Genomic DNA, 15,959 nt, shown 5'->3' on the forward strand with positions numbered 1-15,959 from the left:
GGATATTTCAATCAAAATCTGCCTGATCTGCATGGTTCATTTATTTATCTGAAATATTTATAAGGCCGTCCATATTAAGCAACTCTGGGCACCTCACAACAACAATAAAACCAATAAATAAAACAATCATAAAACAGTAAAAACAATAAAACAAACGATGAATAAGAAAGTAAAAGCACAATGAAAAAGCAGATAAAGGAAAGCTGTATGAGCATATATTAGGAATTGAGTTACAAATAATTAAACAGAATATGTATATCCAAGTGTTTGTTTTTGAAGAAACTGGTAGTAATAATAAATCACTCTAATAAAAAAGGAAAGCTTTGACTGCTCTTTCCAAGCATTACGTTTACAACTAAAAATAATTTATAATAATTATTAGCAATAGCAATAACACTTAGACATATATCGCTTTATAGTGCTTTACAGCCCTCTCTAAGCAGTTTACAGAGTCAGCATATTGCCCCCAACAAGTTGGATCATCATTTTACTCACCTTAGAAGAATGGAAAACTGAGTCAACCTTGAGCCTGGTGAGATTTGAACTGCCAAATTGCAGGCAACTATCAGTCTGCAGAAGTAGCCTACAATATTGCAGTACTGCATTTTAACCACTGAGCCACCGCAGCTCATTCTATTGCTAGAATAACCTGTCCAATTAGCCCAATCTAATAGAACATTTCACTTTTTTGTTGCTGAATATTATTTACAGTTAATAAACTTACCAATTTTTTCTTCTGTTTCACTCCTTCTTTATATACAAGTACCACAGCAGTTTTGAACACTACAGAGAGAGAGAAAACCCAAATATAGGAAATCAACAGCTTGCCAATGCACAACCAGAAAAAAATATCGCTACTAATTCTGTGGAAAATGTCCAAAGTTTCTTCCTCTGCATCCATGTAATAGCCTTCCTCATATGCCCCAAAAATAATTTTCTAAATACGTGATAGCCAGATGAACTGAAGTAGTATCTAATCTGGACAAAAAAAATAATACTCGATGTTTTTAACAGTCAATGGCCCTTACTTCATTGATAAAGGGTTATAAATTGTAATCATATATTTAAACTTTTACAGAATATGAGGATCTTCGCAACAGAGTCAGTTCATTCATTTAACAGGATTACTCTAGAACAGGGGTGTCAAGCTCAAGGCCCACGGGCCAGATCTGGCTTGCGGGGTGCTTAGATCTGGCCCCTGGGGCCAGTCTAGACATAGCAAAGGACTGGCCTGCGATGCCTCTTCTAGCAAGAATGGAACCCTAACCCTGACCCCCCACAACCACCTTTGGCCTCCAGAATTGTCCAGGAGCCTTCCAGGCTCAAAACGGGGCCTCCAGAGTGGCCTAGGAGAACTTCCAGGCCCAAAACAGGGACTCTGGAATACTGCATGAGGCTGTCCTTGACTCAGAAGGTTATAAAAGGGATCAAAAGTAAAATATTTTACCTTCCAGGCTTGTAGCATTCTGCTACTAACTAATGTCAATAATTTATCGTTGGTATTAGATACTAGCTTCAATTATAGTGGTTTCTACCAAGGTCTTCTGTTCCGGTGGGAACAGAGGTTTAATCTCATTGGTCGAAGGGCCTGACAGCTCCCTATAAAAGGGCTGCTGTCAAACTCAACCTTTGCTGGATTGTTCTTACTTGTTGTGTTATAATAAAGAGCTGTTGTTACCGTTAGCCTGTGTGTGCCTATCCATTACCCGATCTAACAGTTCTAGTCTTCCTATGGAGTCAGTTTCTTGATCTGGTCTCTCTCTCTCTCTCTCTCATAAGATGATCAAGTAGATTAAATAAGTATTTTAAAAAAAACAAAATCACAGAAATGTACACTTCCCTATTTTTATAAGTTTATAAAATCATGCCTGTGGCGGTGTGGTTCCGTGTCATGCCCACCATGGCTTCACCCACCATGGCCCCGCCCATCCCACACCCACACCCGGCTCTCCAAGGTCAAATCCAATCTTGATGTGGCCCTCAATGAAATTGAGTTTGACACCACTGCTGTAGAATAAGCACTTTAATAAGTATCATTTAGTATTTGTACCTGTAAATGGTCCCTATAAACAATTTAAAATGTTCTAAAATGTAAAACTTTTAATGATTTTTCAAAATTATGAAAAAAAAAAGTTAAAAATTACATCGTGCATAAATTCCATAAATTATCATGCACTCCTAGATTATTTGCAGGGAATTTCTCTGATACAGCATTATGCATGGAAAGAACCAAAATCAACATTTCTATACAAGCAGCATTTCAGCAAATCTCCCTGAAGGATGAATTCTGAAGATGGAAGGAAAAATAAGAGCCTACTGCCTACAGCCATCTATTTTACATTTCACAGCTTTTTTATATTTCCTGACTTACTGAGCGTTACAATATTATTAAGCTTGTAAAGTTTAAATAGATGCAAACTCAGTATAAAAACAGACTCCAAAGCCCTAAATTGTTACTTCTTAAAACATCTTTAAAAACAAGAATACCAACAGCTTAAAACAATTTCCCCAAATCTAATGTATTTTGGTTCTCATCGTTTCCAGTCAAGCTTCTAAAGTGTGCCACCGGGAGGGGGGGGGGAGGTGTGGCCTAAAATACCTGACCGTAAGGTCAAATCTTACTCATTTATTTTCCAACATTTTTGCACATTTAATCAAGCTTTCCTATCAATCTAGGAATCATTTTTACATTTTGAAAGCCAACGTCATAACAGATAATCTGCCTCAAATATTAATCCATTTTATGCCAAAAGCGAAGTTGTCTGATGCGACCCACATAAAAGGGAGGAGTGGAGGAGTTAAACAGTTGTGATTGCCATCGTGACAATTTCCCACCCCCCAGCATGCCCTTCTAGACCCACCTTCAGTGGTGTCATTGGAAACTATGGATGCAAGTTTTATTTAATTTTTATATGCAACACTCATTTGCTTTTTCTCTGAAAAGAAGCACGTACCGAATGCTGCCAGTTCAGGTTCCTTCTTCCACTTTCCAAGTGACGCAGGAGGATTAAGCCAGATGACTGTGGTATGCAATAGCAAATCTCCCATAGAAAGATCTGCCACCTGCCAATCACATGTCCATGCAAAAGAAAATGAGAGTTTTTAAAAGGCATTTAATAAAGTCATTGAAAATAAATTTGATATATAATAAAGGGACTATGTATTTAATATTACATGTGTTAACAGCGGCCAGCATTGTATTTGCACAACATTGGAAAGGTGTGGAGATCCCCACACATGAGAAGATAGTAAAAAAAATACTAGAATGTGCAGAAATAGATAGATTAACACTTGAAATTAAAGAGAAGGAAGATACGGAATATTTTGAAACATGAGATTCATTTTATCTATAGCTAAATAACAGAAACGGAAGTTAAAATATTTAAAATGATAAGCGAAGGATTAATTTTACCATGAGGGTTTATTATGATATGTTTGTTATCAATGTGATTTAATTTTAACAATTAAGTATTAATATTAGGGGGAGAAAATACTGTTGTTATATGATCACTACTAATGAACATTATTATGAGGTTGATGACTGTTGCTCAAATTAACTAACCAGACAACACACTGTTTATATAGACACTGAAATTGCTGCTCTTTCCTTATATAGTAAAAATAAAAAATATATTTGAAAACAAGATTGGAGCCTCCTTTTCCTGGGATTCCACATAGGCTCAAGAAAGAACAGAGCGGCTCCAAGGTGTTGCAACCAGGTGCTAAATTCATGAATTCCAGAAGATGAAACAGCTGTCCTGGCTGCATTCCCAATAAGGAAGTAAACAGGAGGAGCTCTGCTTTGCTTTGTGAGAGGACCAAAATGGGCAAGGAGCTAACATGTATACATACTTCCAATTTTTTCACTTTCACCCTTTTTCTTTTAATCTATTTTCTTCCTTTTTGTTCCCTTTTTGTTCTCTTTTTAATGTTTTATCTAAATTGTGCAAATAAAACATGAAAAGGAACAAAAAGAAAAGGGAAAAAGAGATTAAAAGCAAAAGGAAGAAAGTCTTGCTTTTTTTTCTTGCTTTGTTTCTTCAAGCAAAAGTAAAAAGCAAATTGTGTACCTTTTAATCTTAAAACTATTGTCCTAATAATTTTCCAGGTATATTATACTGTAGATATTAAAACTGTTTCAAATGTGTTTAAAAATTCTAGCTATCAATCGTATCATTTCTTTATAGAATGTCTAACAAAAGGAAACTAAACCCCAAACCCAGTTACTTCACCGTATAATGTTTTGTTACACTATGTATAACATACTGAAGCAGATTTTCACCAATGTGACTGACCTAAGTATGCCTATCCTGATTAAAGAAATGAGATTATACATGCAGTATTAAATTCAAAAATTACTGAATTTGAAAATCGAGTTATGGCAACTGGATTTGTTTTTGTTGAGATGTTTTGTTGTTCATTCAAGCAACTTCCTCGGTCTGAAAAACTTGGCTAGGCAGAGGGTTGCTGGAATGCATCAAATTCAGGATTTCTTCCCTAAAGTGTGTGGCAATATGTTCATGAAGATTCTTAGTCACCCAGGTAGAGTTATCTGAAAATCGAGTCATGGCAACTGGATTTATTTTTGTTAATTTGTGATGTTTCACTGCTTAACCATGTAACTTCCTCAGTCTAAGTACCTGGATGACTGAGAATCTTCATCAAAATATTAATACTGAGATTTTATTTAAGTAACTCGCTTATAGGGTAAGCTGAGAATTATTTCCAATTATTTTCTCTTTCCTTATAATATATGAGCCCATCTCCCTACAACATCCAGGTGGCAATATCTAATGCAATTACAATCTAACAAAGGTTAAACATCATTATTTACACTTTGAGAGAGGATTTTCATAGCTGGGTACCTCTTTCTTATCTCCTGTTTGTTCTGCAATGAGCTGATCAAACACAGCTCCATATTCTTCATGGATTTTCTGCATTTCATTGATATGGCTAGCAACCTTGTTCATTGTTTTTATGGCCACTAGAAGACAAGCAAAGATATAAAAAGATTACAGCAGGGTTGACCTGATTATATTAGTAAACATGAAAAACTCTTTTCTGTCATAGTCTTTAAAAAATCTATCATGTTGATGATATTATATTATGCTTTATTGGTTAGGAGGATTTTCTTTTGCATTATTGCCTAAGTCATTTTTAGTATTCTGATCGTCAACTAAATGGAGATGTCTACTGAGTCCCTAGTAAACAAAGGAACAGCAGTTAAAGTGAATAAGCTGCATTTTTAACTACAGTCTCATAAAATCTAAGGATTACAGGTTTTAACAATGGTTCAATAGCCTTGGAAAAAGTTATTTGCATCCTGTTCTCACACCTACGATGATCATACCAAATTTGTGTTGTCACACTGCATGTCCTTGTTAACTTACACTTTGACCATCATTGATGCATATAAAACTGAATGCTCTGCATGTATTGAAGCAATGTAATACACATCTAAATATCTGGTACAATTAACCAAAATGTCCTATTGGGTGTATTTATATGCAGTCATAAAAGATAACACTTGAACACTTTTCAAGCAAAATCCCTAAAAATATGCAATTGAGGTTTTTGCAAATTTATTTAAGTATGAAAACATACAATAAACATTTCTTCATCCTAGCCATAGTCTTTATAACAAGAGTCACTGATGCTCCATTCTTTATATACTTTCAGATACATTAATATCTCTTACAGAAGTTGGTAACTTTCTAATATGTTAAGAAACTTTATCAGAAACAATGGCAAAACCAAAAGTATCAACAAAAGAAAAGTTAGAAGAATAGTTTACCATCAAGGTGATAATGTTCTTCACTTTCAGCATCAGTGAGAGTAAATAGTTCTTTCAGCAAAAGAGGGTACTTCAATATCCTCTGGATTGGCTTGATGAGGTAAGACTCTAATGTTGATGAATGTTGTCTTCTGGGATTCTGGGCATCTAAGAATGCTTTAAATGCTGTGTCTGTCTTAGCTATATTTTGAAAATAAAAAAGATAGCTCAAGAAATAATGTTTTAACTAGCTCTACTACAGAATATTTCTACCATATTATTTAACTGTTCATCAAAATAGCATTGAGAAGTATTTTTAAAAAATATGGTCCTTAGATTCCTGGGGTAGCCCAAGAAGCTCTTAGGGGTCCACAAAAATAAAAAATTATCTGCCAGTCTCCATCAAACAATTGTGAGAAGCAGTAGCAGCAGTAGGCACATCAATTTTAATTTTTAATGTGGCAAATATTGACAAATGCAACCCACATACAAACAAAATAAAACTCATGATAGGAATTGACAGATCCATTCATTGGGACTGAAAACACATTGGACTAAAATGCTCTCCGTGTTCACTTTATGTGTGATATTGTGTGACTTTTCATCTCAGGAAGGCCTTAAATTCAAGTTAATTTCATATATGAGTCAGAACTTAGCTTATACATGTAAGCCAGAGTCAAAATGAGTCACTACTTTCTGCATTTTGAGTAATTGTTCTTATTGAAATAAAAATGTTCAAGATGATATTGTATTGTGATAAGCAGATACAAATTATAGATAAAACTTATTCCAGCTTTCGTCTTTAAAATGTGAATGATCCTTTCTGGTATATTAAACTAAAGAAATGGCTATTGGTCATTCAATACATAAAGTAGTCAAAATGATGTAGTTTAACTTTGATCTACTACTTGGGTATGAATAATGCCAAGAGGTCAACTAGTGTTAAATAATCATACTGGACAGAATAGGAAGAAATTCATGTTACACTTCCTTTTTTCTTTATTTTTTCAACATAAAAGAAATCAGGCTCTCAAATTTCATGTTGCTGAAAAGACATGGAACTTAAATGTCTTCCATTTCACAGTATTTTTCAACCAACCTTACCTAATATAACCTTTCTTACAGTAATATAATTAGAGAAGTGTAAAATTTGAAGGTACTTTAGCTGCCATGAAGTACGGCTCCCTACTACACTTAAAGCTTTCAATAAAGAATTATTGACAAAAGGATGCCTCATTCACTCTCTAGAAAAGTAGAATTCACCTTTCCCATTTGTCTTCTGAAGATCCAACATCAACTTGATCTTCACACACTGAGACAATTCTGAATTTTGAGAAACATTACACTATATGGAACAAAGAAAGGTGTATATTCCACTCTTACCTTTCACTAGGACTTTTGGAACCTTTGTGTGGCTTGCACAGAAGGCACTATACAGCTTGAAACGGTCAGCATAATACAGGAAGGACCCACCCAAGGAAAACAACACTTTCTAGGATTAAGAATATATAAATCAGAATGTTGAAATAGATTTGGGGGTGGGGGTGGGGACAGCCTGCTGACCTTAACATCATAAAAGAAATTAAATGTTTTCCAACTAATAATTGACCATTTTTGACTTCATATTTACTAAAGCAATGTTTTTTGTTTATACATTCTAAGAAACAGAGGGCGAGAGAGATCACTTAAAATATTAAATACGAATTAAAGACCAAGATATACATTTGCAATAGTGGCAAGTATCTGTAGCTTGGGTGTAGGACGAGGGTGAAGATTCGTTCTCCGAGGTTGTGGGTTGGTTTCCAAATGTTCCAAAAAGTTCAGAAACCAACCCACAAGGACAAACCTTCACCCTCATACATTCTTGCTAAAAGGAGACAATATTGCATAGAATTGGGTCACTAGGAAGTTCCTCTTTATTAAACTAATTTTTAAAAGAATATGATTGATATGGAATTTTTGGGCATCAGCTCCTAGATTTAAAATCTTACACAAAGAAAGAAATGACTGCAGCTAGACTGGTCTTATTATTTATTTAATGCATAGTCCTACAAGAAACCCATACTTGTGGATCAAATATCATTCAAACATGTCACCTTATTGAGATCAGGTGAACATTTTAAAAGCTAAATTAATTAAATTGCACTGAAATCATAATCACAGTGAATTATGGAATTTGCACCCATTGCCCCATTGTAAATTACTGCCTACAGTAATAGTAAATGCCATTTTTAATGCCTCTGGTGTTTTTTCAGCCCTGATTTTTACTACTTTGTTTAGTTACCCTTTCCTTCATTTTAAATGATAGACAATTCCCGATAAAGAAAAAAAGAAGTGTCAGAGGCTAATAGCTTTCACCTCCACTCTTTCAGCAGGCACTTTAACTACTTTCCTCCTGCTTCAGTGAACATTCAAGCTACAATTATAATTCAGAAACGTTGCCTCAATTATTTCGTAGGCAATGATATGTTAGAGTTGCTGAACTAAGACTTCAGGCAGCAATGTTTTTGCCGCCAACACTTCCTAATCAAAAATTGACATAGAATTAAATATATAGTTATGTATGCCTTTACAGGAGTTGCAATTGTTCTTTGTTGCAGCTTGCAGTACTAATGCACTTTATTTTTAAGATTTCATTCTCATCAAAGTTGCATCTTAGCAAATAATTGCAAAAACAAATTAAAAATTGTGAAAACATGTTCATATGACTATTGTGGCAGGATTTCTGATTATTAATAAAAGAATTGCAATTAAAGGCTTACTTTAAACTGGTCAACTTTTTCAAGCTTTTCCAGATCTGGCACCAATCTTACTCCATCTTCAAGCGTTTTCAAAAACTCTACTTGAAATGCCACCATTTCAGTCAGATTCCCAAAAAGAACATCAAGCTGGTAAGGAATAAAATATAAAAAACATATTTTTCATTAAAAAAAACAATAGTAAAATGTAGGTGCTATGTTAGCCAAGCTTTGTTAGCCACTGTTTAAAAAAATCACTGAAGAATTTCAGGAAAATTGGCTCTTAGAAATATATACATAAATCTACTGTATCTTTTTTTTATTTTGACTAACAAACAAAAGATACTATACCTCTTCCTGAGTAAGGAAAGTTTCTTTTTGTAGTGGTTTCAGGTATCTCTCCATTAGACAATTTAAATCCTGAAAATGAAAGATGGTACTTTTAGCAGTTTTCAATGGGAAATTAAAAAACTTCAAATTCCAAATACCTTTGCAGGATTTTCAGTCAGTTAATATCCATCATTAATGCTGGATTTGGAACTTTCTTGAAGCATCTATTGGCTACTGTCAAATAAATTCTGTGTTAGATAAAGCATATTGCTTTGATTTGACATGGAATAATTATTGTATTTTCTTTATTGGAGCATTAATCTACTTCATAGGGAATGTATAGGTTCTTTTCCCTACTGCAGCCAACTCAATGTTGCCTGATATAAAGACCCAAATAAGCATCTATATAACTTGAAAAATAATATGACAAATATTAACCTAAAAGTATCATGAATCATCAAAGGGCAAAAGGAAAACCATTGCTATTGAAAACACAACTTGAAAACCTTAAATCAGCCTATACTAATGTAAAACTAAATACTCTGGAACTGTTTGGAAGATGTCTAGTTGGGGAAGGCTGAAGCATTTAATGTATTGCATTAATTACAGTAGGGTACATTTTGGGAAAGCATTAAAGTAGATTTAGAAAGTCAAATAATATTATATTAATATTACCAAGATTTATATTTGATGTCTTAAAATTGTCTCCACTTAATAAACATGATAAAAGCAAGACCCATGAGCAATCCTTTTCCGGTTCAAAACTTTATACTGTTTTTTAAAAGGGGAATAGTATATTTGTTTATAAAATTTATTGCCCTCTCATCTTACCACATGGTAACCTTAGTTTAGGTAGTTAGAGGCTTTGTGTATACCCTTTTTAAGGGCAAAATGAAGTTCTCTCTCTCTAATAAAGAGGCCTTTGAACTTACTTTTAAGGACTTGCCAAGTCAGAAGGAAAGATCAGTCATTAGAAATATGCATTCCTGATATGCATTAAGAAACACAGGTGGTCCTTGCTTAATAACTACTTATTCAGCAACCATTCAACCTTACAACAGCACTGAATAAATAGCATTTATGACTGGTCCACGTAGTTGTGATCGCAATATTTCCACAGTCACGTGGTTGTAATCTGGGTGCTGGGGAACCAGCTCTCAAGTATGACGGCATCCCACAGTCATGTGACTGCCATTTGCAACCTTCACTGACAGTTTCCCACAAAAAGGTCAGTGGGAAAACTGCCAGGAGGTTGCAAATGGTGACACATTGTGTCACATTTAATAATGGCATAGGATTCATTTAATAAGTATTGGAACTGCCATTTCTAAGTGGCATGGTCATAGGAAATCACATTTTATGACCATGTCACTTAGCAACAGAAATTCCAGTTCCAATTTGTTTTTAAATGAGGAGTATCTGCAGTGTTTAACTTTTTATTTTATATTTGAGATCCCCAACTTACAACCTTTTCTTCTGCAGTTGTCAACTGTACTCCAATCAACTCTCATCAACTGGTTATTATAAGCACGACTATACTGAATGCATCAAACTTTAGATCCTCTATTAGCAGAGTAAAAGACAGAAAACCCTTATTCTAAAGAAAGAGAGGAAACTGTGAGCAGCTTTGATTTTTCCACTGCGAACAAAGAGGCACTCCTGTTGTACTCCAAAGGGCTTTTTCAAAGAGCTGATGGTAGCAGAATAAAGAGAAAACAGGAAAGAGATATAGCAAAGCACTCAAGTCTTTTTTCTTTGAAGATATGATGTTTAAAGAGTCAGTGTTATCTTACTTCTGCTTAAGCTGAAGTTAGCATGACAGGATAGAGGAAGAGAAGAGCAGAGATGATACACGTGAGCATTATGGGTTAACTCTAGAAAAATGCTAGAATGAGTCATGTTTGTGACTCTTGTCTACACTTCTTGACATGCAAATTAACACATAACAGGATATTACCTTGACATATGTGCATTCTGTTTCAAGCAGTTCACAAATAACTTTGCGCAGTTTATCAGCATCAGTTAGCTGTCTTGTAGTGGATTGCTGAAGTCCAGTAGATTCCTGAAGGGTCACATTAGGGTCAGATGGAGTCATCTCATGAAGAATGCGACAAAAAACAGCAACCTGTTCTGTACTCTATAAAATTAAAACAAATGATTATTTCCAGAATTCATAATGTCATAATTATAACTCTTTTGAATTATACAGCTTAAAGTACATTTTCCTGTTCTAAGAAATGCAAATTAAACAAACTGTGACATATTGTACCAAAACTTAAAAAATATAAATCAGCAACTGATTCCAGAATACCCAGATCCAGATCCATGATGCTGTTCCATAGAAATAAGAACTGTTATGTAAAGCATGTAAATAGTAGTAGTAAGCAAAAGAAATAAAAAGCAGCAGGCAAAAGGAAAGTAATTAAATTTATTTATGTAAACACCATTCATTGTACATCTCCATGCTTTCTATACTTGGTTCCAGAACGTCTATACATTGCAATTTGTTCCTTAAACTTCTCACTTTTGTCTTTTTGATGAACTCTTCAGAACCACCCAACTACCATTTTTTCAGTGTTTTCCTTCCTTTCAATCCACATTCACTCTTCCCACTCCTTCATATATTTGTTTTATAGTTTTATTCTAATTCCTTCACCTTATATCGTAAATGGTCAAATAATATACTTCTTACATATTTCATACTGGTCACTCACATTTGCATTCAATTCTTATTCATTTTGCCCACATTCATTCATGATGCTACATCTTCTCGCTTCACTATTCTTATTTTAAAGAAACCTATTTCTACTGCACACAACCTATTGTTTATGTTTTCCTTGACCCACAATCTCTTGTTTCCACAAAACAAACAAGCATATTTTATATGCTACCATTTTCACAAATATCACTTCCTTGCAAAACTTTACATGCCAAAGAAAATATTATTTTTCTACTTATATTTGTCTTTATAAGTACAGCATTTGCATTGATAGTGTGCATAGTCAATTGCAGAGAGCCAGTCTGATGAAGTGATTAAGGCATCATGCTAAAAACCATGAGACTCTGATTCTAATCCTGCCTATGGCTTAATCCCAACTGAGTGACTTTGGTCCACTCACTATCTCAAGCACAATACTTGTGAGAGAAAAACCCCTGCAGAAAGCAGTTCAGGTAGTCACCAGGAGTCAACACTGACTCAAAAACACCCAAAAAGATGGTTGCAAAACAAGGTACACAATGGACTGAATTAGAAATGCCTCTTTCCTTTTCCAATACCATAATGAAAATTGTACTCTCACCTGACTATTAAACATTTCGATGTAAAATTTCTCAAATGTTTTAAATTCAGCTGTCTGAATGTATTTCAGGAAAATATTATTCTTTAGTAGTCTGTGCAACCTAGAATAATTTATACTAAAAGCAGAATTAGAAATAAAGTAAAATATTTTATTTAACCCAATGAATAGCCTTTCCAAATTCTGGTGTAATCCATAACTGTCAGGCAATAGTTACCATCAGCTGCACCAGGTAAATCAGACCACGAAATCACAAGAAGGCTATTTTTATTGAAATTAGTTGCAATAACTGAATCTTGCAATTCTGATTGTGCTGTACCTCTTCTTTCTTATACTTCAGCAGGTTAGGGAGGCATCATCTGTTCTGGACTTTAAAAATGTTTCAGCTTCTTTTGGCTAGGAAACAGTTCCAGTGTATTTCCCTCAAGGTTAAGCAGGTTCCTTACTTTCTACAGTTACTTCATCAGACATGATGGCAGGAGTAATGTGCTGACATATTTTGAGCATAAACCAGAGAAAATCCAAACTTTTCAGCTATTAATCCCTCCGTAGAGTCTTAGATGGTTTATCAATCCCCAAATATTTAATATATGAAAATAATTTAATAAATATTACTTTAACTAATAGTATTATAAACAACAATAATAGTAACAACAACAGCAAAATCTTTGGCGACTGATATTAACCACTTTGGGAAATCCTGTTTTAGACTCTTAAATTATGTATGAGCACAATAAGATAGAATAATAACCAGAAACTAAGTTAAATTATATAGTTCTATCATGTAGGGACTGTTAAAGTATACATTTAACATCAACTCCAAAGTAGATATTGTAGAATAACTCACATAACCCATTTTCCTATAACTGATTTAATAAAATCCAGAAATAATTTAACATTCTATATCCTCCATTTAAAAGAACAAAATATGCATTTCAACCTATGAGAGCACACTAAAAAGGAGTCTTCATTTATACAAAGTGTTTCTCTGCTGCTAAATCTTGAATTAATTTTCTATTCTTAAATGTATCACTCTCACTGAGATTACAATTACAAATACAATGGGTGGTATAATTAAGCCAAGTGATTATTAATGACCCAACTACTTTAAGTAAGTTGGTCATAAATCATTTACTAAAGTTTTCAATTTTTTTCCTAATTTGCTATTTTTAGAGCTTGAAATGAAACCTTACATACCAAAAACTAAATAGAAAAGAAACTAACTACTTGAGAAACACTCCAAACAGTCCCTGAGAAATACAATTTTTTTAAAGGCATAATAGTACTAGATCATTTAGAAACTGTTCCAATTAATAAATCACTTTAAAAGTAAATAACATCAAAGAAAAAATTGTATACTGCCCAAGCTTACACTAATACAACTCAGGCATGCCTTAAGAAAAATTAATATTTCTCTCCTCTTTTGAACTTAAAACATTCAGCATCACTTACCTCTATAATTGGTTTTCCATAAAAGCAAAGACAAACTCACTATTTCTTGCAAGACAAAGCATTTGAGCTTTAGCAGCTGAAATAAGTGCTGCAGCTGCTTCAAACTTGAGTTTGCCTTCTGCTAGCTCATTTCCACTGTCTAAAACTAGCTATCAGAAGAAAGGCTACAGGCTTATATGTCAAAATGTAAGGAAGTCAGGGGCCAAATGCATTTTCCTTCCTTTCCACTATGATACAATGGCAACACTATTAGTGCATTACTTCATAGGTCAGACCCCACTCACAGAGTGTAAATTCATTACATTATTGTGTTTTCAAGTAGATATGCCATCTCTCTCACAGGGATGATTTACACATACCAATGGATTTATCTTTTTTGCCATTTGTTCATGCTTTGGAATATCAGCAAATATATTTTCCTGCCTCATAGTAATATGCATTCATGTGTTCTTCCCATATGGCAGCATAAATGTACAAGACAAGGCATTTCTTTTAGAAGAATGATGTTTATGTAAGGGATGAATATTGCATAAAGCAACTTGGTGGTGGGTATCATTTCCAAGTATCAGGATTGTATAGATTGAGGGCTGTGTTCTCAAAGCAAGCACAACTATGTCCCAAAGGAAAAGACCAGTGGACAAAAAGTGTCAAATTAAAATAAATTAAATTAGTGACATTTATTTTATTTAAGCTGCATTTCAATAGAATAAGCTTTAGTCTTGATGAACATTCAATATAAATAACATTCCTAATAAAAATCAAACACCAAATGTGGCACTTGTATCATAAATATCATTACAGAATTAACCCAAATGATGGTATTTGTGCCATCAATGCAAAACTCTAAAAACAACTGTAACATGTGATAAAAAATACACACAAAATTTAAAAAAATTAAAAGATTCATGGAGCTAAGACCTTTTTCCTTAGCTCATTTGGCTCTTATTACCAGATCAGCTATACGGAGACATTATTTCGAGAACATGAAGGCAGCAGAGAGCACGTCCTGACTCCTGGCTTCACCTCTCTCCAAAGGTCCATACATTGGACAGCTCAAGAACCATATTCTAATTTCCATAAATAAAAGTAAATGCTCTGGAAGCAATTGAACTAGCTGTAGCAGCATATGCAAATGCCTATGTAGTTGTCCTTCAGATAGAACCTTCTCCTGACCCTGAACATATTGAAGATTAGATGAAGTAGGTGTTTTTGCATAACCCCATCCCTCCCATGTAAAGTTGGATTCATCAGATGAAAATTACCTTTCACATATAATGCAGGGTGCCCGTCTTTTTAAATTATTTTTCACATACATGTACCTTTAGAAGAATTTCAAGATAATAAACCTCATACTAAGCTATCAGATAAGAAAATTAAATGGACAATATGGACATATGCTAATGGTCAGCAATTAGAAATCCATTTGTTCAGTCACTTTAATACAATTTTTGTCTTCTGCTTCAGTCAAAGGTAAATGGCCCTGAAATAACTTTCCAATTAAGTTCTTTCCATGAAAACTGTGGTACAACTTTATACAAACACACACACACACACACACACACACACACACACACTAAAAATGATGGTCTGCCTACGTGTGTGTAAAATTGTGCCATTCAAAGAAGCAGTGACGGAGAAAAAGGGCCAATATCAATATTTGAAACTCATAGTAGTTATTAGGACTCCATAGCTCTTGCACTTATTATGGGCAAGACAGAAACATTTGGATTTAGCAGGTGATAATGAGCTATAATTGAGGCACTAATTGGTTTTATTTCATATTTATTGCAAGGAGGGAAAAATATTCTCCTGGAAGCAATACTCCAATCACATTCTTGTGAAATCAGCATGACAAGTTTGAGACAGCAGAGATTTTGCTATTTACAATGTGAAAATGAAAGTTTCACACCTTGCTTGTTTTATCACTGTCATCAGAGGATTCCAAGATGTTCACTTCTGTCTCTTCTAGAGATACCGCAATATAGTTGTCTTGATCATTGCTGAGTGAGGATCCTGCCAGGGTGCAAAACAAGGATGAAATGGGTAACATTTCAGTACCAATACCTCTTCTCTAATGGCAAGGGTCTCAAAAATGTGGTTTTTTAACCGGATCCTAGCATCATGTAAACAGGAGAGATTCAGATCAAAATAAAACTATAGAACTGGATATCTGGTATCTCTCTCCCTCCCTCCCCTCTCCCTCTCCGTCCCTCCTTCCCTCTCTCTCTCTCTCTCTCTCTCTCTCTCTCTCAAAACAAATCCTAGGGATCAAATATATGACAACACTGGTTTTTGAACTCCAAAGAATTAAAATAAAAAATGTGTCTACTTGTCATAGAAACACTATTGACATTATGTTTATATTATTAG

General features: G+C 34.3%; 1 protein-coding gene across 8 annotated transcripts in view; it reads right to left on the bottom strand.

Moving 5' to 3' along the window:
• Window positions 1-15,959, bottom strand: part of TIAM1 (TIAM Rac1 associated GEF 1) — a 216,056-nt gene that overhangs the window by 11,418 nt on the left and 188,679 nt on the right. For 6 of the 8 annotated variants that reach the window (XM_081953352.1, XM_081953357.1, XM_081953353.1 and 3 more), the window contains 9 exons: window positions 15,499-15,602; window positions 10,799-10,978; window positions 8,863-8,931; window positions 8,536-8,661; window positions 7,157-7,265; window positions 5,795-5,974; window positions 4,866-4,984; window positions 2,955-3,063; window positions 725-783 (listed from right to left, as the gene is read on the bottom strand). In XM_081953352.1, the coding sequence (XP_081809478.1) occupies window positions 725-783; window positions 2,955-3,063; window positions 4,866-4,984; window positions 5,795-5,974; window positions 7,157-7,265; window positions 8,536-8,661; window positions 8,863-8,931; window positions 10,799-10,978; window positions 15,499-15,602 (1,055 nt within the window). Of the gene's footprint in view, window positions 1-724; window positions 784-856; window positions 979-2,954; window positions 3,064-4,865; window positions 4,985-5,794; window positions 5,975-7,156; window positions 7,266-8,535; window positions 8,662-8,862; window positions 8,932-10,798; window positions 10,979-13,589; window positions 13,712-15,498; window positions 15,603-15,959 lie in introns of those variants that run through there. The other 2 variants (XM_081953359.1, XM_081953358.1) reach the window with 2 other exon arrangements.

The sequence above is a fragment of the Natrix helvetica genome (assembly GCF_964273705.1).
Source record: "Natrix helvetica genome assembly, chromosome: 4".
Classification (NCBI taxonomy): domain Eukaryota; kingdom Metazoa; phylum Chordata; class Lepidosauria; order Squamata; family Natricidae; genus Natrix; species Natrix helvetica.